Below are 21,812 nucleotides of genomic sequence, written 5' to 3' on the forward strand. Positions count from 1 at the left end.
TAGATCCTAACCTGAGTTTTCTTTTATGTTCCTTAAAAACAGAACAAATAAACCAACAAACAACTGGTAATGAGATGACTCACCTTGTCCTGTGGGTCCCAGCTTGCTGCTATGAACAGCCATAAAATGCAGTGGTGGGTCCACTGTGTGTGTGTGTGGGGGGGCATGGGGGAGCCTCCCAGGATGGAATCATTCCAGCTCTTCCTCTTCCTCCTGGGTGACCCCAGGCACATACCTGGTGCTCTTTGTGTCTTTCTCTGAGGAGAGTCAGTTAAGATGAAGGGTTGTGTGGGCATGCTTAGGAAAAGGCCCTGCCTTGGGCCTGGCTAATGTTAATGAGTTACACCTCCAATCTAGTGGGTGGTCAGAGCCCCAGAGGAGAAGTTCTTATGCAAGCTCCCCCTGGGAGTCTGGTGGGCAACTGAGAGTCCCTTTATGTCCGTATCCATCTCTTCTCGCTCTCACCTCAAGCCTGCATCACCTTGCTTGGGTCTGCTTTCTGAACTTCTGAACACTTCTAGCCATGCCAGTGTCCTTCCTCTGAAACCCAGAGATCCTGGGAGCTTGAAGCCTCTCTCTGTGACCAGGCAAAGCCACGCTTCCTAGATCAGCTCTTAGTAGAGTGACTTAAGAGTAAGTGGCCATTTGGAGCATTGAGGGCTCTGATCTTGAAGACCTGAGGACCCTGACCCTGTCTCCAGCTTGTGTCTTTAGGTATGTTGTGCACCTACTAGCTCCATACAGACACCTGAGGGAACACAACAGGTGCACTATACCTGCCTCTCCTGTTCCTGGCCTACTTCTGCATTCTTGGGTCTCTATCTGGACCCAGGCTCTGGGATCCACCTTATATGTTCATGACACAGAGGGAAGCATATCCAGTGGCCTAGACATCTCTGTTTACTGTCACTGCTTTAAGTGTTTTTCCTGTCTGTCCCAGGACACTAGTTTAAGTTTTGGCCCACAAGCTGTGCTAGATCTGTTACTGAGTATCAAAGAGGGATTGGAAGACCTACTCCCGCTGCTACTCCTGGTTCCCATTGATTGTGTGTTCACTGGGAGACAAACACTCACCTAAGTGCTGAAGCATTATCTTCTGCAGTCCTCAAAAGTCTCAGATCTGTGATCTCCACTTTGAAGGAAGGGAGGCATGGGCTTATAGAGGCTGGTGCTTGCTGTGGCCTCACAGCTCATGTATGGTGGAACAGAATCTGAATCTCTGACCATTCGGATCCAGAGCCAGTGGTCTAGACAGGAAAGCCCCCTCCATGTGCCTGGGGAGATGCTGGGAAACCCTGAGCTGCCTTTGAACCTGAGGGGATGCCTTCATGAATCCACCAAGGGGCCCAGAGAGCAATTCCTAAAGTGTGTGGCAGGTAGCTATTACCTGGGTCTGGATGTCCCTGTCTGGGTAGGCAGAGACAGCTGGGACATGGATGTAGACTGGCTGTAGATAGGACCAAGACTATAGTGGTGCAGGAGGGCAGGCTGGGAAAGAAGCAGAAGCCCACTTAGGAGACAGGGCCAATATTGTTGGCAGAAGGATAGCCTGGAAAAGACAGCATTTCTGTGTCGGCATGTCAGGCTCATAACCATCAACTTCTTGGCAGCCTCTGCTGGGTATATTTCTATATCCCTGAATGTGATGGTTATTGGGTGATGGCATGATAGATTCATGGGTGAATGGATCTTTGGGAACCATGAAAATCCTAGTTTCTCCCCCACTCACTGAGGAAGGGCTTATGTAAGGAAGGGAAAGGGGTTGGTGTTGGCATATACAGGGTTACATTCTGACCCACTGTCTCCTTGTCCCTTCTTTCTCCAGAGGCTCCTGCCAAGCCTGAAGAGGCAGAGGCTGAGCCCTTCACGGACTCCTCCCTGTTTGCACACTGGGGTCAGGAACTAAGCCCCGAAGGCCGGCGTGTGGCCCTGAAGCAGTTCCAGTACTACGGCTACAACGCCTACCTCAGTGACCGGCTACCCCTCGACCGGCCCCTGCCAGACCTCAGACCCAGTGGGTGAGCAGTCAGTGGCCAGTCTCTTGTTATCCTCACCATGAGGCCATGGGTTCTTACAGTGCTTGGACAGGGCCTGGACTGGGGGGAGGGTCAGACTCTGTCTTTTTCCCATCTTAGCCAGGGCCTAACCTCTTAGCCTCAGTTTCTCTTCTGCTGAGTAGGGGGACAGCTTCTTTACATTAGAAATTTTGGGGATTAATAACACAGTCATCCCGTAAAGGCACCAAAATTATCTAGCAGCCCCACTAATATGTCATTTTAAACCAATTAGCTGGAACTTTTCCCCCCTTAAATTAGTTTTTTTTTTTTAATATATCTGTCTTCTAGGGTGAACAAGTCATTATACTTGACAGAGAAGTCTGTCTTGACTTTTCTTTTTGTTACACAAGGATATTTCTTTAAGGTTCAGCTAGAATCTTTATTATTCATAATTATTAAAATTTGGGCACGTACCATAGTGAGAAAATCTCATTAACTTTTGTGAGCTCCCCAATACCTTCATTCCCCCTTTCTCCTCATTTTAAAATGTTCTTTAAAGCTGCAAACAATACTGAGTTTCTCTTTGGGGTTTTTAGGAAAGACCTTGTCGCTGAGTTTAGAAGAGATGGCTTCTTAGAGCAGTGAATCTCAATCTGTGGGGCACAACCCCTTTGAGGTCAAATGACCTTTTCACAGGAGGTGCCTAAGACCATTGGAAAGCACAGATCTACATTACAATTCACAACAGTAACAAAATTACAAAGTAGCAACAAATATAATTTCATGGTTGGGGTCACCACAACATGAAGAACTGTAGTAAAGGATCAAAGCATTAGGAAGATTGAGAACCACTGTCTTAGAGAAAGGAGGTCACCTCAGCTTCACAAACATTCACTGAGCACTTACTAAATACTGTAGAATCAAGTATGGCTGTCCTTGGCCTGAGGAGAAGGTGGCTGAACTATAGTCATTTGGGAACTGGGGACCTACAAATGGGGAGAAGAGTGAATGCGCGCGCGCGCGCGCGCGCGCGCGCGTGTGTGTGTGTGTGTGTGTGTGTGTGTGTGTGTGTGTGTGTGTGTGAGTGTGTTTGTTATTTAAAGATGGATTATAGAGTCTTGTGTGTATCTCTGTCTGTGTGTGCACAAGCACACGTGTATAGATGCACATACAGGTAACATACATACAAGTTCATATGGAGGCCAGAGGTCAACTTCTAGTGTCACTCCGTGGGTTCTTTCCTTGTAATGTTTTGAGGCGGGGCACAGCCTTGACTAGTAGGCTGGGAAGACTGGCTAGCAAGCCCCAGGGATCCTCCTGCCTCTGTAGCATTAACTCTGAGGGTACAAGTGTGCACTGCTATGCCTGCTGGAGATCAAACCCAGGTGCTCGTGTTTGTGGCAAGCCCCTACTGACTGCACTGTCTCCTCTGCCCTCATGCTCTTCTCATGTACTCTGCAGCAGTGGAGGGAGAGGGCAGTGAGCAAAAGAACTTGGAGGCCAGCCTCCACAGAACCCATATTCCAGATAGCAATCTGGGCAAAGCCATAGCTGTCCCATGGTGACATGTGGAGAACTGAAAGAAGATGGGTGGGGGAGGGGCCTCCACTCTGAGTCAAGTAAATCAAGGGCCAGGAAGGGAGCCTGAGTCCCAGAGATGGATAAGTAGCCCAACTGGACTTTGACCCACATGTTTGGGTGCCAAACATGGATTTGGTGAAGGTCCCCAGCTGTGTTTAGTTTGACTCTGTACAATGCTTCTCAGAAATGACCCCCAAGCCCCTTGCCTTCTCCTTAGAGAAACATTCCTCTTGGTGTCCCTTCTGGAGGGATTTGCCTAAGGAGGGGCACTAGGGGATCCTGTATGGACAGCATCCTGCAGTTTCTGAGGACATCATCAGCAAAGAAGGTCCCATCCCTCTTCACTGCACTGTACAGTTTGTGGGGCCCACACACCTTCCATGGAGGGCAAGCTCATTTCACTTGGCCCTCTTCCTCAGGCAGAGAAACTGACTCACCAAAAGAGCCAGTAAACACTGAGACTTCTCTCCTCAGAGAGGGCTCTTTGCTGGTGGATTTGGCAATGGGAGGCTTCTTTTTGCACATGAACTTGGTCACCTCTGACCAGCTCAGTTCTACTTATGCCAGAGCCATGGCCAAGACAGACGGCTGTTGGTGGACCACTGAGTGCAAGCAAGGGAGAACTGAGCAGCTACAGATCGGTACATCCTGTGTAACATGTTCTGAAAGCATACTGCTAGTAGCTCTACTCTCTTTCAGTCTACAATGGCAAACATTTGTAATGCAAAGCACCTATTTGTAGGAAAATGTTTGGCACTGTTCAAATGAACTCTGGGCTTCCACAGCCCCTACCTTGCTGGAGTAAGCTGGGTTACTGAGACTCCATTGCAGAGAGGAGGGGGAACTGAAGCACATAGAGACCGCATGAGCTACCCAGTATCCTTAGAGTCAGAGTTGGAGTGGCAAGTCTAGCAATAGAATTGGGCCAGGTAACCGTTGTGCTATACTGCTGTGAGGTGTCAATTTGTATCACTGTCATGGGGGACTGCTTTCCATAGCACTAAACATTGGCTTCCCATAGCACTAAATATTCAGAGAGGACAAGGGCTGCATCTCTATTTTTGGAAAAACTGTTTGAAAGAACAGCAACCCACTATCAAGGCTTGGAGTGTTGCATTGGCTACAGCACCTGTCTCCAGAGAGATTTTCCATGTGGCATATGTCCCTGGTCCTGCCTCTCCCTTGTGGTCTCTGGCTGGTCTCTGGGTGCTAAAAGATATAATCTAACTTTTGTTATATGCCTGTGTTCAGAACAAAGTACAATCAAAATGAAGAGTTCATTCAGTTGGTCCTGGGTTTCGTGAATTTCTTCATTCAATAAACATTTCTTGAGCATGGAGTTAATTTAACCAGACACCAGCAGAGCACAAGACAGGCCAAGCTCCTGGAGCACACTGAGGGGGAGTACAGACAGAAGCCAATGCAGGACAAGGTGGATTTTTGAAGAATTTGCTCATGATTTCCTGGATCCCTTGGAGAAGAACCATTTTGGTGGCTTCCAATAAGATGGGGGCCTAGCTTGTACAGCCCATGGATGCCTTGCCTTCCTTGGTCTCTGTGGCAGGGAGGTGGCCTGAAAGGCAATACCTAGAGAGAGCCTTCCTGTTCTACCGCTGTTGTCTCCTGGAAGGAAGGAAGGAGAGACAGAAAGGGCAGAGGCTTTTTCTACCTCATTTCTCAAGAGAGACTTTATCTCCAGTAGCCTCGAGAGAAATCAAACTACATCAGACCCTTGAGGAACCTATCTGACTAGTGAGCCACCAAAGAAGACCGCATATTACCAAAGGATATGCCATGTGAGGCTTGAGGTATGGGCAGTGGCCTCCTTGCTCCCTTTCTGAGTTGGAAAGAGACAGTGCCTCAGGATTGAAGGGAAGGCACCTCATTCCTGATTAGCTGAATGTCACTCTGTCCCCCATGGGCACTGAAATAGGTGCCAGATGTGAAGTTTTCAATATGGGCCCTATCCTGTCTTTAATGTCTGAACTCTTTGTTTTTGCCACCGAACTCCAAAATAACCCAGGGCAAAACCAGAAAAGGGTAAGTGAGAGGTACACACATGTACCAGAAGTCATCAGACAGCACATTGGATGTCTGTGTGTTTGATTGAACACGAGTCAAATATCAACATGTTGAGAAAATGAAGTTGAGAAGAGATCAGGGAATCCTTTGCCCCTGGGTAGAAAGGAGGGAGGTGAGGCTAGGGATGCCACTAAAAACATGAGTAAGGGAGTGGCTTGGAAGCAGGGCCATGAAGAATTGAGGCAGTGGCCACTTGGAAACTGTGAGGACAGGTGCACCTGCTACCCCGGGTGACAGCAGATCAGGTGGTGTCACATTCCTGCCCTTGGCTCCCTTGTGTTGCAGCAACAGACTCGCCTGTTCTTTCCTCACAACAATAGTTATTATTTCCAAACAGTAGCCATAGAGGAGTCTAAGGGCAAGTGCCTGCCCTGAAGGGTGCTGTGGGTATGAGTAAAAGGCTTCCAGCACCAAGCCTTTCAGTTGTCATGGCAACCAACGCTATGGCCTGCCTCCAAGGCAGCTCAGGGCAGAGCCCTGGGCAGTGGCTACTTCCTGCCTCCTGCTGGCAAATCTTCAGACACTCCTGAGTCCTTCCTCTCCAATGCCCCCTGAGGTCCATGTCCCTCCCTCCCAGGGATGAGGGTACACCCATTCTTGGGTTGGCAGGTGTGTTAGGCACTGGGGTTAGGGCATCAGGAGCTGGTCTTTACAGGGTAAATCTGTTTTCTACAACCCTGAATGAGAGCAACTGAGACAGACCCACATTTGTGTCCAAATCCAGAGCCAGAGAGAAAACCTGTGCCAGTGTCAGGAGAGCAGTGGGACAAGATGGCAGCAGAGAAGGAGTCAGACACTAGGACCCTGGGAAGCATGTAATGGTCCCAGGGGATGAGGACACTACAATGGGAACTGGGGTGGGGGCTGGACAGCTGGATGGCATTGCTGGTGTTGCTGCCTTTAGGCTGACAAATGGCAGTTAGTACCTGTGCTGTGTGCCAGGGCCATGCATATGCTCTCTCTTTAGCTTGATGTTGAACTTGATCCTCACGCCTCATTCAAGCAGTTGTTACCATTCTGTTAGATGGGAGATTGTTGAACCCTTGCCGGGCTCAGAAACCTTTGGGCTAGGGAGAGTCTAAATCAGTAAGGTGCATGAGGACCTGAGTCCTATCCCCAGAGCCCACACCAGAAAGCCTGCTGTGATGGTGTGTGCTTGAAATCCTAGCATTGGGGAGGTGGAGACAGGTGGGTTCCTTGAATTGCATGCAGAAGAAGTGAGAGACCCTGTGTTATTTTTAACAGTCAACTTGGCACAAGCTAGAATTACCTGAGAAGAGAGTTTCAGTTGAGGAGTTATGTAGGCCAGGTTGGTCCCTGGGGAATTGTCTTGATTGTTAGTTAATGAAGGAAGACCCAGCCCATTGTGGCCAGTTCCTTTCCTTAAGCACAGAGTCCTAAACTATATGAGACAGATGAAAGCAAGCAAGCAAGTATGCTTTATCCTCTCTTCACTCTTGGCTGGTGGTGTGAAGTGACTAGCTACTTCAGTTCCTGCCTTAACTTCCCTGAAATGATGGACTGTAATTTGGAATCATCAACCAAGTAAACCCATTCTTCCCTTTGTTTCTTATATTCAGGGTACTTTGTTAGAGCAACAGAAGTAGAACTAGGATAGCCTGTCTCACAAACAATGTGGTTAGAGACTGAGTTCCCCCTACCCCAATGACGTCTGGTCTCTGCACACACACACACACACACACACACACACACACACACACACACACCCTGCTCAGATTCTCACAGGTACTCTGGCAGAGGTGGTGTCTTTATGGGTTCTCAGGACTCCAGGAAACCACCTTGTCTCTTCCCTGACCCTGCCCAGGGGAGCGACTTTGACTTGGGATCTTAGCTCTGGAAAAGCAGAAGTCTGTGAAAGACAGATACAGGACAAGAGGTAAAATAAACACTCCTTGTAAGGACTGTGCTGCCCACATTGGAATTGCTCACAGTGCAAACATGACTGGGAGATCACTCTTTAATCAAAGCACTCTGGGAACATACTTCTATCTCTCCCTAATGTTAAGCTCATTGTGAGCCAAGACTATGATTAGTTGTTCTTGAAGAAGCAGTAATCTTTAACTTTTTTATAATATCTTACAAGATGGAGGCAACAGTGTTATTCTCCTTTGCTGTTTGGACCTTATCTTTGAAATTGATTGTAAGGGACATAGAGGAAGTGGGCAATTTAGGGGCCATCCTGTGGGTTACATGGCAGGTAATATTTCTGTGTAGGTTATATATTAGTAGTTAGATTTGCTTCTTAGGGCTCCAAAGCCAGGTCTCTTGGTTGAAATTTGGGTGACCTCTAGTAAGTTACCTAGCCTTTCTATTTTTTGTGTACAGATAGAAATCTGCTCATTAGAGAGAGCTAGACAAAGACTGTAATATATTTGGTGTCTGGGGCACACTTCCCTGCATGCAGTTGCTCTTGTTATCTGGGTCCATGGTTTAAGAGTTGACTTAATATGCCAGAGGCAGAGAAGAAACTATATGGTATTAACTTGGCCACCTGGAGTTCCATGGTGTGGACAAGGGACATGGGGCAGAGAATTGCTCTGGCAGCAGATGATAGCAAATAGGCACTCTGGGAAACAACACACTGTAGTCCCCAGGGAAAGCTTCCTCCTCATCCCCAGAGGCCTGTGGATCAAAGGTTGAGCACAAGCTGGATCTGGCTGGACAGCAAAGAGACCTTGTTCTCCTTGCCAACTGGTCTCCTGTGACAGATCTAGGGACCCTGCCTTCCTTTGTCCTGGTAGATATAGGGGACCTGCTTTCTTCTACATATATATATATATATATATATATATATATATATATATATATATATATATATCTTCCTTTCCTCACAGATCTAGGTATACCCCGTTCTGCTCCAGCAAATCTAGGTGATACCTCTTCTACTATGAAAGATCTACAGGACCCACCTTCCCCTGCAGATATAGAGGACCCATCTTCTCCCGTCCCTGAGGATCTAGGGGCTCACTCACCTTTCCCTGCACCTGTAGTTCTAGAAGACATCCATTCTCCTATCCCTAGCAGATCTAGGAGGCTCACTTTGCCTCGCTCAGGTAGGTCTAGGAGACCTGCATTTGCTATTCCAACAGATCTAGAGTTTCCACTTTTCCTGCCCCAACCTATCTGCTCTGCCTCATATTCCTCAGCCTTACTTGTCAAAATATGGCATGCTCACCCACAGACCTACCAATCAGAGCCACCTAATGCAACTTTTCCACCAGAACCTGCTGACTTTTGCTGTCTGAGCAACTACTCATTTTACATCCGCATTCTCCAAATGGCTCAGATTTTCAGGGAACAAACGAGCTCCCTGCTTCCGGGTATTGTTTCCACTGTAACTCATGGCACTCCTCTTTATCTCTTATCTGCATGGCAAATCCTTTCTCTACATTGATAAAAATCACCGGAAAGGATTTTCATTAAACTTCTGCCTCTGGGAGAAGCTGAGTGTCGATGATCACGTGTGTTCAGCAGCTCACTCCTTAGTAATTCCCAAGCTACATTTTGTTTCTAGATCAGGCCTGGACCATTCCTCACTTGTGCAGATGGCTGGAACTCCAAGATCTCAGGTACCAACATCTGGACCAATCTCTGAAACCCTGTCTATTCCAAGTGCCCCATCCTGGCTCCATTATCCTCTTGTTGGACATGGAATTTTGTTTCCAAAAAGGAGGATTATGTAAGCTGACTCCATCCTTGTCCTGTCTTGATAGAGTTCCCACCAGTACAGTGCTCATGGCCAGATGTGTTCTCCTGCTCATGTGTTTGAGTCTTCCTCCAGGAGTCAGTCAGTCACCAGGCACACTGTGCTTTCTGAGAATCGCCTTGCTGAACATTGAGCCAGGTGCTGTGAATTCATGGGGTGCACACAAGTCTGGATTTCATGTAGCTTACATCTGACAACCTGCCATAATCACATATAGATATGCATTGCAGTAGCATACGGTGGCATGAAAGCAAGCAACAACAACAAAATGAAAACAAAAACCAGGGCATCATGGGTCTCGAATGATTTCAACAGGAAATGGAGTGAGCCTTTCTGTGTATGTGAATTGCGGATTTTTGCAGATGGTGCCAACCCATGCCTTCACGTTCAGAAACCAGCAACAGACCATGGAGGTGGGACATGTGGCTTGAGGTTACCTCTTTATTCCATTTCTGCTACATCTCTCCCAATGGTTCATGTTCATGTCAACAGTTGCTCACTGTCAGTGTTCTGCTTCCTGCCCTGGACTTATGTTTCTGCCCCCTTAGAGTATCTCAAATTCAAGGCACCCATAAGAAAGTCTTAAAAAACTCTAAGGTAGACTGGAACAGAATTGTTTCCGTGGTTTGTCATTGGTGCCTTATTTGGGTGACTAGACATCTGTTCACATCCTCCTGGGAAAAGTCATACAATAGGCTGCCATATAAGTCAAAATGAGGCTTCAGACTCAATCACTGGCAAAGATGCATGCTGGGCAGATGACACTGAACCTTTACACAGGTATCCCTGGGACTGCTTCTTTCAAAGGAAGTAATGTAACTGGAGAAAATCTCGAGCTTCCATGCCCAGCAGGCTTCAACACATTGGCCTGAACCTTCCAGCCAGACAAAAAAAAAAAATCCCCTTTCCAGTCCTCATGCAGAATTAGCAGCCTAGGAGCAAGGCCTCCCAGTAGGCTTCATTGATGCCACTAACACAACACCTGTCTCCCTGGGCACACCTCTAGAGGCATAGAAAGCAAGGTGGGCATCATCATGCAGCAGGGCTTAGCAGTCAGATGAGCCCAGACTTAATTAAGCCCCAGAGGATAAATTCCCTCCTCAACTGCATTCCCTTCATCTGTGCAGCAGGGATGAAAATGCTGAAAGGTATGGTAGTTGTTGGGAGCAAGAAAACAATAGAAAAGAACAAAAGCATGCCGTGTGGCATAAAGGAAATGCTTGCTGCTACTCTTACTCCCAGGGATTCTGTGTGGCATTTGGGAAAAAGTGGAAGAAAGTACAGGAGTCCCTTGGCTCCGAAGGTTGTGAAGATGGGATATGCTGGCCAGAAGGAGGGACAGTCTTGACTTTTCTTATGCCAGTGAGAATTGTCACATTGCCTCATCCTTGGGTCTCCTTGAATCCGATATCCTGGAAGCCAGCAGGTGTGAGTGTCACTATAATCTGGAAATATCGTAAGCTAGAAGGATGCCAAAGTGAGGTTACAGGTACCATGCATGTTATGTGGGCACATGGAGGAAAGTGTATGGTATAGGAACACCAGCATCTAGGACCAAAAGGAGACCTAGAGGGACAACAGGAGCCCTGGGGGGACAACGGAAGCCCTGGAGGGACAATATGTGTTGCTTGCTGGTCTTGAGGGCTACAGCTCTCCCTGGGTTTATGCTCTTGATGACTAACAATTCAGCTCAACACCATATTCTGACTATAGCTGAGAGTGGAGCATGTCCCTGGGAGAAGTTTGGGAAGAATGGCCAGGACAACCTCTCTCTACCCCTGATTGTCATCTTTTCACTTTCTTTGCTCAGGCAGGACTCTTTGCTACATTCTCAGAACTCTGGCACAGAGAAGTTCTGACCCCAAAGTGCATTGGCATCTCCTTTGACCTCATTCTAGAAGTGGTGTGCTCCATCCTCCTACCTGGCAGGTCAAACTGCCCCGTGAATCATCTTATGGACACCAATCTTGTCTGTTTGTTGAGGTCAATGAAAGGACAGAGACTGCCAATCCAACATGGAACTGCCCAGCTGCAGGGCATGGGGATTTATTTCCTCATTTGATGGCCAAGAACTGGGCATGGTCTTATACAGGGGTCTACTGCTTCCATTCCTCTCATAGATAATGACACCCAAATCTTGATAGAAATTAGTCTTGGAGATGACTAAAAACAATCTGGGGGTAAATCTTCAGAGAGGCTCCATAAGTTGTCTTGTTTCTTGTCCCTGCATCTCTTTTTTGTGTGTGGAGATCAATGGAGTGGAGTTTATCGGGACCATCAATTCAGCTTATTAGACAGTCCTGACACCCCCACTCAGCTACACCTTGTTTTTATTTCTAGTAGAGAACAGCTTGACTGAGCAAGAGTGAAAATAAAAAAGGTAACTTTTATAGCTTAATTTTATAGGGGAAAGTGCCTCTACTAAAATGAGTCAAGGCTGGTGTTACACAGCTAAGTGTCCTTAAATAAGGACAGGTTGGTGACATCCATGTAGTGTCTTTGCATTGCAATCCTCATGCCCTTCACAAAAGAAGTGAGCACAGAGTGGGGAGAGCAGAGACAGCTATCAGGTGGGTGTGAGGGTGGCTCTGATCCATAGTTTGTGCATAGCATGTCCTCAGAGACCCATGTGTTGAAGGTTTCATGACAAGCCCATGATGCTATTGGAAGGTAGTAAAACTCCCAGGAGGGTAGGACCTAGAAGAAGGAAGCTGGGTGATTGGCAGTACATCTTTGAAGGAGATGTTGGGAGAGAACCTTGTTGATCTTTCCTTCCTGTCCACCCTGAGGTAAACAGCTTTCCTCTACCCACAGTACACTGCTGTGACAGCAACAGGGACAAATGACCACAGGCTAACTCAGGAACCATGAAGCAAAAGTGTACCTTTCCTCCCTTCACCTTCACCTCTCTCAGGTGTCTGGGACAGCAGTGGCAAGCTGACTAACACTCTGTGAAAGCATCTTAAATGGGAAGATACGGACCAGAAGGTATGGTGATTATAACCTAGAGGAGGCAAGTGCTAGATGTGCTCATTACTTTTGCACATGACCAAACTACCTAACAAAAATGACCCAAAAGAAAATGCATTTGTTTTAGCTCATTTTTCAGAGACTTCATCACATGGTTGGGGCAACTGGAGCATGAGGAGGAAGCAACATTCATCTCATGGTGGACAGGAAGCAGAGCACAAGGTAGACAGTGGGGATCGAGTATAACCCTGAAAGCCATACCTCCCCCCAATGCTCTGCCAGCCAGGGGCCAAGCATTCAACACATGAACATGTGGGGGACACTTCACAGTCAAACTGTAAGATCAGATCCTCTCAGCAGTGTGCATATGAGAGTAAAGGCTACAAGGTGACTGCTGGACTGACAGGAGAAGCCAGCTGAGTCTAGGGCAGGCACACAGAACTTGAATCAAGCCTAGTCTTCCTCTGTGGCATTTCTGGAAGTGTGTTTCTGTAGCAGGACCCCAGAAGCAGACATCTGTCCCATGTACAACATCCTGAAGTGACAGTGAGGGCTGTCACAAGCAAATACATGTACATTTTGACTGATGTGGTTTTTCTTTTCTCTTTTGGTTTCCTTCCCTCAGCAGCTCAAGCCCTGCTTCAATGTTGAGTAGAAAGATTGGAACCATAGCTATATGTATGTGGCAGGTGGGGTTGGGGAGGATTTGGAAGGAAACTTATTCAACAGATCAGCAGAATGTCTACTGTTTTCCAGGCACCATGGTGGGCAGTGGTAAGAGGCTATGAGCAAAGCCATTCTTGGGCCTCAAGAAACTCATGGTTCAGGGACAGGGTGGCCAGCCATTTTAACTTGTGTGAAGCAGTCATTGTTCTGATACTGAGAAAAATCCAGACAAACAACCTGGTCTAGTTGCTGTGATGGCAAGGGATGTCCCTTGCAATGGTTGGTGGTGACAAGGTACTGCTTGGGACAAAAACAGACCATACAGGTCATTTATTCAGCCAAGTGTGTTCTGTTGACTGCATGTAAGATGAAAGAGCCTCAAGTTTGCTTAGCAAAAGACTTTTGGGAGATCTTGCCTTCCTATGGTGAAAACATGAGAAAGATAAGAGGCTTGTGGAAGATCATGCAACATGGCAGGCAGAGCCATGAGTAGGGTGCCCAGGTGCCTCCATCTCTGCTGCACTAACAATGACTGCTTTGACTGGTAGCACTTCCCACCCCTCGCTTCACCTAGACTCTCTTTCAGGTAGGTGTGGAAAAACTGAAGTGGGGAAGGAAGAAGGGACCTTGCATTATGAGACACCCACCATGATCAGGTTCCAAGTAAAAGGGGAAAAGAAGGCTTCAAAAAGGTTAGGGCATTTGATCTCTTAATGAAGACTGAAGACTGAAGAGTTGGGGCCATAGATGCAGGGAAAGGAAATACAGCTGAACTAGAGTCTGCTGGAGGAGGGAGGGCCTGGCATCCAAGACATCTGTAGTGTGCAGATAAGGTACAGGCTACACAGAAAGTAAATGTGTCTATTTGTGCTTTATTTGATGCCCAAACGCTAACTGACCACCTACTATGTCTGAGTCCTTGTTGAAGATGGCAGGGTAGCAAAGTTGAAAAACAATCCTTACTCTCATGGAGCTACATTCATTGGAGTTAAGGGAGAGATTATAAATGAGTGTGACTATGACATGATGACACATTAGGGGTTCTTTTTTTGTCTTTGAAAGGGTTTGAAAGTCTTTTGAAAATGGTGATCATTTGGGGTTTTAGTTGTAAAACAACTGAAACATTTTGATTGTGCTTGGAGAATGACCAAGGAGGCTGACGTACAGGGGCCATCATGGCTGTCAATGGGGAAATTTAAATGAGTCTTCTTGGAAGGGGGAGTCTAGATAGTTCTGTTCAGAAATAAGGGAAGAGACTGGGGGAAGTCAGTTAACTCTGCCTCTGGAAAACAACCTGAAAAGGCAGAAGTGAGAGCTTGGATCATGCAGTGACCTCATTGGGAACTGTCCACTGTACTTAAAAAGATTAAAAACCAATGTGTTACTTGATGGTGCGTGGTATCACTTTTAAGCTTTCTCTCTCTCTCTCTCTCTCTCTCTCTCTTTCTCTCGCGTGCACACGTGTGTGTGTGTGTGTGTGTGTGTGTGTGTGTGTGTGTGCATGTGACATATATGTTCAAATGTCTGAAGAGGCCAGAATTTCTGGCCTGATATAAACTTTGAGAATTGAACGCAGGTCCTCTGGAAGAGTAGCAGGTACTCTTAACCACAGAGCCATCTTTCCAGGCCCATGTGGCACTGCTTTTAACATGAACTTAGCAAATAATGCATATGTTAGTATTCTCCTGTTTCCATGCTCAGGGAAGGCCTGGATGTCTGGCCTTGGCTGCCTATCATAAATAAGTTCTAGCCAACAGAACTATTTGACCATCTTCCACATACGTCATTGATGTTATTAAAATTGCATTCACAATAACAAAAGAAAAAAGTATCTTTGGGAAGGGTCTGATGAGCTGAAGAAGTTCCTACCTTCACTGTGGTTAGGCAGGCTGCTTGTCTCTTCTCTAGCCACAGCACTGTCCCTGTGGCCCTGTAAGATCTTGACCTGGCCCATTCTTACACACTGTTTAAAAGTCTGGTCAAATCTCTCCTCTTTTTAGAGGGCTCCTTGACCATTCCCTGGAACAGCTGTCCAGACATCATGCTGTGCTTGTGCCCTGTGCTACTTTTCATCTGAACACTTGCTTCCATGTTCACCCATTTCTCCTGTCAAAGCATAAGCCCTACGAGGACAAGGATTTTGTCTGAGTCCCATTGTGCCCCAGTGCCTATCATCATCCCTACCAGGTATATGACGCTCAATACATAGTTATTCCATTAAGTACAAGAATTAAAGTGTGCTATGCCAGTCTGTTAACTTGATGGCTGCATTAAAATTGCAAGTGTGAAGTAGATTTAGGAAAAGGCTCAACTCCTTTCCCTCCCCCACCTCCCTTTGGTGAGAGAGAAGGAGAGCTGGAAATAGAATGGGAGAAGTTTCTGTAAATTTCTGGTAACCATAGAGACAGTGATTTTCGTTTATTAATCTCCTGCTCTTAAGCAGGCTGGGGCCCCATGGTGATTTCTCCAAATTGCTCAGTCTGGTTATCCTGCAGCCTTCCTCATTAAGAAGAGCAGGCCCATTCCTATCCTGCAGCACTTTAATTACAGCAAGCAGGAGCACTGCTCTCTTACGCTCATTACCTCATGTTCTAACTTGACTGCACCCCCACTTTAGAACAATGCAACATGGCCACCAGCCCTAAACCCCTGGAGCCTTTGGTGCCAGGTGGTGGGTGTAGGTAGATTCTTCCCCAATCCTGGGGCTCTCTCTTTCAGCAATCTTGAAGTTGAGGCTTAGGACCTTCTGGGAGAGCTTTTCATTTAAGTGAGGGCAGGCCACCAGCAGGGGTTCCTGCCCATGAAGGCTATGCTTTTGGTGGAAAGAATTACCCCTGGGAAGTGTGCTCTTCTTGTTGTGTGGCCTCTTGTGGGTTCTGATTGCATGGTTGCTTGCTGTTCTTCCCATGCAGAAAGACAAGCCACCTCTGTGAGTGTGCCTCTGGTCAAGAAAGAGCCCCCCAACCCCGCAATGGCTTCAGGAGGCTGGGAAGTGGCCAGTTGGGACAGCTCTTTTTGTGTGGCAGCTCTTCCTCAGGGAGGGATTTGGTGCAGATGTTAGAAGACCAGAGTTGGAATGACAGCAAGCTTCCACTGCACCCATTAGTAGGGACCTCTCAGCTATGAGTGACAATAGGCTTGGTCCTTCTGTGTCTCAGTGTTGGGACTCTGATTTTTACTTCCCTTTGGGTCCTGATGAACAGGATATGGAGACCACTCTCTGGAGTAAGGAAGAGTGGGCTTAACAGAAACATGCCTGTGGGTGGAGTCTCTTATCCCCTAAAGTTGGTCATCTACAGTCTGACCTCCCTGCCTTTAGAAATACTAAGACTTCCCTTTGGCTGAATCTCCATCCTGTTGGTTTAGAAATGCTGAGCATTCTTCCAGCAAATGTTCTGAGAGAACCACTCATTGGACACATGCTACACTAATCACTTCTTACCCTACAGCTTGTGAATCCGTATAGGGTCACTTAATTTAATGTGGGAATTGTAAAAGGTCTGAAAAGAGTGAAAGAGTTCTGAATGCACAGAGAGCAAAGCTTAGTTAAAAAGTCAAACTCCGGATGAATCCAAGAAGTTTCTAGAATCACTCACCTATGCTATGTCTCACATCTTCACTGCATCCTTGGTTCTGAACACTCAACACATGCACTTTGCACTGTGTATACACCTAGGCCACATGGCACTGATGGGTGCTCCCTGAAACAGAGGATTCGGTTCAAGATTGCTGTGTGATCTAAGTTGCAGTATTTTTACTGACCATGCAAAGTTTTCAACTCCCATAGAAACACAATAGTTTAATTAGATAGCAGAACTGCTCATATATCCCATCCACCACCATTTACATGTAAGTTTAGTGTGCCTTTGGACTATGCTGTGCTGAAATGACAAGCATATGGAGATCCCTCATATATTAATTTTCTTTTATCTTTAATAAATGGTAAGTTCACATGTATACCAGGGAATTTGGTTTTAAAATATTTATTTATGATTATTTTAGGTACCTATATACTCAGTGCTACTTAAGAATTTCCTGGGTAAAAAGGGGTTATGGTTGTAAGAAGTCTTAAGAAGCCCTGCACTAGGTGCTTAGGTCCTGCTGTGCAGCTGGCATGGCCACCAACCCATTCTTGTGCATTTGTGGACCAAGCTTTCAGTAAATGGAGACTTATGCTGTTCAAGGCCCATCTTCAGCATACCAGAGATGAGACCTTGCAAAGAACTTAGACTCCTGTGCCCATTAGAAAAACTGAAGGAATTTGGGGGTGGGCCCATACCTGGTGTGATTACAGTGGTGTCACCAGCAGGTCCAAGAGTTCCGTCATTCTTCTTTCCAGGTGCCGAAACCTCTCATTTCCTGACAGCCTGCCAGAGGTGAGCATCGTGTTCATCTTCGTCAATGAGGCACTCTCGGTGCTGCTGCGGTCCATCCACTCAGCCATGGAGCGCACACCACCACACCTGCTCAAGGAGATCATCCTGGTGGATGACAACAGCAGCAATGGTGAGTGTCCATCTCCCTGCAGGCCAGCACCTGGCCCTTTGAAGGCTGATGAGAGTCTTCTGCTTTATGTGTTCATTTCTCAATGTTCCCAATGGCAGTTCCACCCAAGGGGTGTAACCTCAGAGACAGATTTCATGATGGTCACTGCTTGGAAAGTCCATGTGCATCCCAGAGATGCCCAGTCTTCAGTGGCTGACCACTGTCTTTCCTAGCATTCCAGTGCAATATGAGGAGATGAAAGGGCTTATTTACACCACCTCACACGCAGTGACTGTTTCCTATGAAGCATCTTTTCATGGGTGGTGATGCTCACCTCCACTTGGATGATTGTTTGTAGTTACTGTTTTTCCAGCAAGAGTGTGGATGGTGCTGATGATAGGGTTATTGATAGACATGAACCAAATGAAAGCAGTTAGCTGAGCTATCTTTGTGAATCACCGGTTCCCCTCTGATCTCCATGCTCTGTCCCCAGAAAGGCTCAAGCTTGCCTGCAAACTCTCTATTGAACTCTTCAGTGTCTCTTTCTCCAGCTACCTCTATCTCTTGGTGCATGTTCCACATCTCCTGATTCCCACTCTCATATGTTCCCAGAAGTCTCAGGACATAATGATTAGGTGCGGACAGCTTAGAGACCAGTGCTCTCAGCAGAACCGCATCTATGGACATGCTTATGAAAATGCATGACTCAAAAAACAACCAACCATTGTGAGTGGATCACAAGTCCCAGAGCTTGCATTGTCTTTCAAGCCTTCTCAGGTGTAGGTTGTAAATTTCCTGGTGAATCAGTTGCTGTAATGAGGTGGGCAATTTGTGATTTGTTATCAATTAAAGCTGAAACATATCAGATAATTGAAATGGCCTTTCATCTCAATAAGTGAATTTCCCTTTTCATTTTTTCATCATGAGGTAAGGACCACAGGAGCAGAACTGTGAGGAGAGTCAAGAGCTTGGTTCCAAAGGGAATGCTCTTGATTCACTTGCTTCATTGTTCCATGAGCACAAAGAAAGGAGGCATCAACCAGGCTCCATCTCCACTGGTACCCACCCTCACTTAAGATTCAGTGGAAAGGTTTCTCCAGAGAGTTGTGTGCCCCACCTCTCATCTCACATGAGGAAGGGAGGGGTGGCCAAACCTCTGTCCCAGAGGTGAGGGCATTTCCAAATAATAGACCCCCCCAAATCTCATTCTAATACATTTCATCACCGACTAAAGGAAGAGATACTGCTTGATTTTAATCTGTGTGGAAAGCAAAGGGATGTTGGGGCTGTATTCTAAGAAATTTAGATAAGGAGAGTGAGTCAGATATGGAGGATTTATGTGAATTCTTAAAATGTAGACTTTCTTTTGTCAATGTGAGTAACCATCATATGGTTTGGGTAAGAGGAATGGGGGGGGTGAGGACTGAGCAAAGAAGAGGCTTGACTGCTTTGTGATCTTGGGTTGGGAGGGGGCCTCTGGAAGAAGGGACATAGGTAAGGAGGCTCTTGCAGAAGGGTAGACCAGAAGTCCAAGACCAAGAGGACTGAGAACAAAACATAAACCTGAGAAACATAACAGAGGAAGAAATTGTGGGACCCACCATGGCAGAGGGGACAAAAGAGGGCAGGGCACCAATGACTTGAAGTTTCAAGCCAAGGTGATTTAAGGGATGGTAGGCATTGTCCTGGGACATGGAGGTAGCAGAGTGGTGTGCTGTGGTTACCCATGAATGCCATACATAGATAAACATATTTGTAAAGGGAGTTTGACAGCAATGGTATAATGAAGTAACTCGGCTTTAGGCATGGCTACACTCAGATGCACAGGTGATAAAGCTGCATCTAGCTCCCTGTGCATAACCAAGTAAGCACCTGCATATTGGGCAGATATGCACAAGCTGTGTGGACTGGAGCGGCAGATGATGTTAAGCCAGATATGGTGTTGCACGCCTGTAATCCTAGCACTCCAGAGACAGAAGCAGGTGGATATTTATGTGTTCAAGGCTAGACTGATCTACATAGCAAGTTTTATGCCATCCAGGACTACACAATGATGTCATCTCAAAATAATAATAATAATAATAATAATAATAATAATAATAATAATAATAATAATAATAAATTTTAAAACCACCCAAAAGCCATCCCATGAGATTCTACCTCATTAAATTCGAAGCAGAGTCTGGAAATTGCTGTTTTTAAAGCATCCTTAACAATCCATGGCTCTGACTGACAGCCTGGATGAATGGACCAGATATGCCTTCACTCAGCGCACATTAAGTGTCACTGTCCACTGTGAAGGGGAGGACTCTCAGGCTGAAGTGAGAAGCTGTGGATTCTAAGATGCTCCCTGCAGAGGAGGAGAGTCAGAGGGACTCTCTCTCTGCTAAATCTCAGTAACTTCCTGTGTGATGTGAAGTGAACTGAACCTGTTAGTGTTGTCCCCACCCCAGTCCTCTCCCTTCCCAGAAGACCAGCAAACAGTGAACTGCACAGATGCCAGGAGACCTGAGTCTCACATGTTGAGTAAAGAAGCCCCGAGTGGGGAGACAGGGCGTCTGAAGAAAAGGGTGGCAAGAAGAGCCCAGAAGCTTAAGGAGGGGTTGAAGGTGAGAGAGCCAAGACCAGGAGGGAGAGGGTGGCAGTGAAAGTGGTGGTAGCAGAATAGGAACTGTGGGAATCAAAAGCCAGTCATTTCTCCAGGCAGGTGGATAAGGAGTCTGAGAAGAAGCCCTTTGGTATGGAATATGTGGCTCTGAAAGCCTTGGTAAATAGCAGTCACACAGGCTGGGGCTGGGGATGAGAAGCCAGATGCAGAGGGGAACGCAGGGAGTAAGGATTGACCATGAGGGATTTGACTCCAAAGGAAGATCACCAGCTAAGTCAAGGAGCTAGAGCAGTTTTTCCCCCCCAAATAAAATTTATAGCATCATCATCTTCTACAGCAAGAAGTTTCCATCTGACCCAGGATAACACGCCTACTCATGCCCCTGTACCTGATTGAAGCAGAACTTCTAAGAAACAATACCTACCCTTACAATGCACAAAGCATTCTGCCATTTCCCATTGTATTCTGTGCTATGGTATTCAATTCTATTGTATTTTGTTCTGTTCTCTCTTCTTTAGAGGCAGGCTGTTCTCAAGGTCCCGAGTGCATATCAAAAGCACTTTGGTGAACTTGGGAGCTGGAGTCCAGGCCATTTCTGTAGTGATTAAGTGGATCTGAATAGGGGGTACCTGAGTCTCTAGCATCAGAAGCACTGAACAGAGGCTCTGTAGAAGCAGAAGATGGATCTGGGGTGAAGATGCCAAAGAGAAGTAAGGGTTTATCTGCCCCCCAGTTCAGAGGTACAGAGGATGAATGGAGAGACAGCTGGGGGCTGCAGAGGCAATTGAAGGCATGCACAGTGGTAGGCTCAGTCCTAGCATCCTGTGGCAAGCAGGGGGGTCTAAGACACTCTAGTGTGGAATGGGACAGGAAGGTGTTCAGCAGCAGAGAGATAGATGGTCCTGGCTAGCTGAAGGTAGAAAATGGAGATACACTCTGATGGTACACACCTGGTCTAAGGTCACTTCCTAGTGGCTCAGCCTGACCCAGTGGCTATGTCTTTACCCTGAGCAGCCTCTGTCTGGGGAGCTGCTCCTGTCAGGCATTTTGTCACTCATGCAGGGACTGTCACAAGTTCATCAGGTGGACTCAGTTCAGCTCCATAAACATTGCAGGAGTCTGACCTATCATCAAGTCTTTAATACAAAGCCTGGAAGAAGGAGGAAGGTCCCTTTTGGTCACTTCTTAGTTTTGGTTTTCTTGGGTGCCCTGTGGGGGACCTTCATCCACTCCTTGCCCTGTTGTCTGACAGAGCCCCTGAGGACAGCAAGGGGCAAAGGAAACAAAAGTTCTATGTAGGTGGCAGAGTGCTAAGAGTACTAGGGGGCTGGTTGAAGAGGCAATAATGACATGGCACAGCTGGTGGAGGTGACAGACAGCCTCAGTCACTGTGTAAAGGCAACTCACCATGATGGGAAAGCTCAGGGCTGCACGCTCGGCCAGCCAGCTTTGTAGTTCCAGCTCTCCATAGAGTCTCCCACCAGTGTGTTCTTAACCTGTATGAACCCCGTTCTCCTTATCTGTAAAATTGAGATGTTTAATTCCTACCTCTGGGATTGTTCAGAGTCTTGGATGAGATAAGGAATGGTGGAAGAATTTGGGCTTCTTAGATTCTAAATTAAGCAGTGCAGAGCCATGTGAATGGCTTCCTCACAGAGCCCTCCTCCCCAGCTTCTCCAGAGTCTCTGTGTAAATT

At 46.8% G+C, this 21,812-nt stretch overlaps 1 protein-coding gene across 3 annotated transcripts in view; it reads left to right on the plus strand.

Moving 5' to 3' along the window:
- Positions 1-21,812, plus strand: part of Galnt18 (polypeptide N-acetylgalactosaminyltransferase 18) — a 309,335-nt gene that overhangs the window by 152,094 nt on the left and 135,429 nt on the right. For all 3 annotated transcript variants that reach the window (XM_035441322.1, XM_035441323.1, XM_035441324.1), the window contains exons 2-3: positions 1,826-2,018; positions 17,363-17,529. In XM_035441322.1, the coding sequence (XP_035297213.1) occupies positions 1,826-2,018; positions 17,363-17,529 (360 nt within the window). The remainder of the gene's footprint in view (positions 1-1,825; positions 2,019-17,362; positions 17,530-21,812) is intronic.

Source organism: Cricetulus griseus, chromosome 3 (genome assembly GCF_003668045.3).
Source record: "Cricetulus griseus strain 17A/GY chromosome 3, alternate assembly CriGri-PICRH-1.0, whole genome shotgun sequence".
Classification (NCBI taxonomy): Eukaryota; Metazoa; Chordata; class Mammalia; order Rodentia; family Cricetidae; genus Cricetulus; species Cricetulus griseus.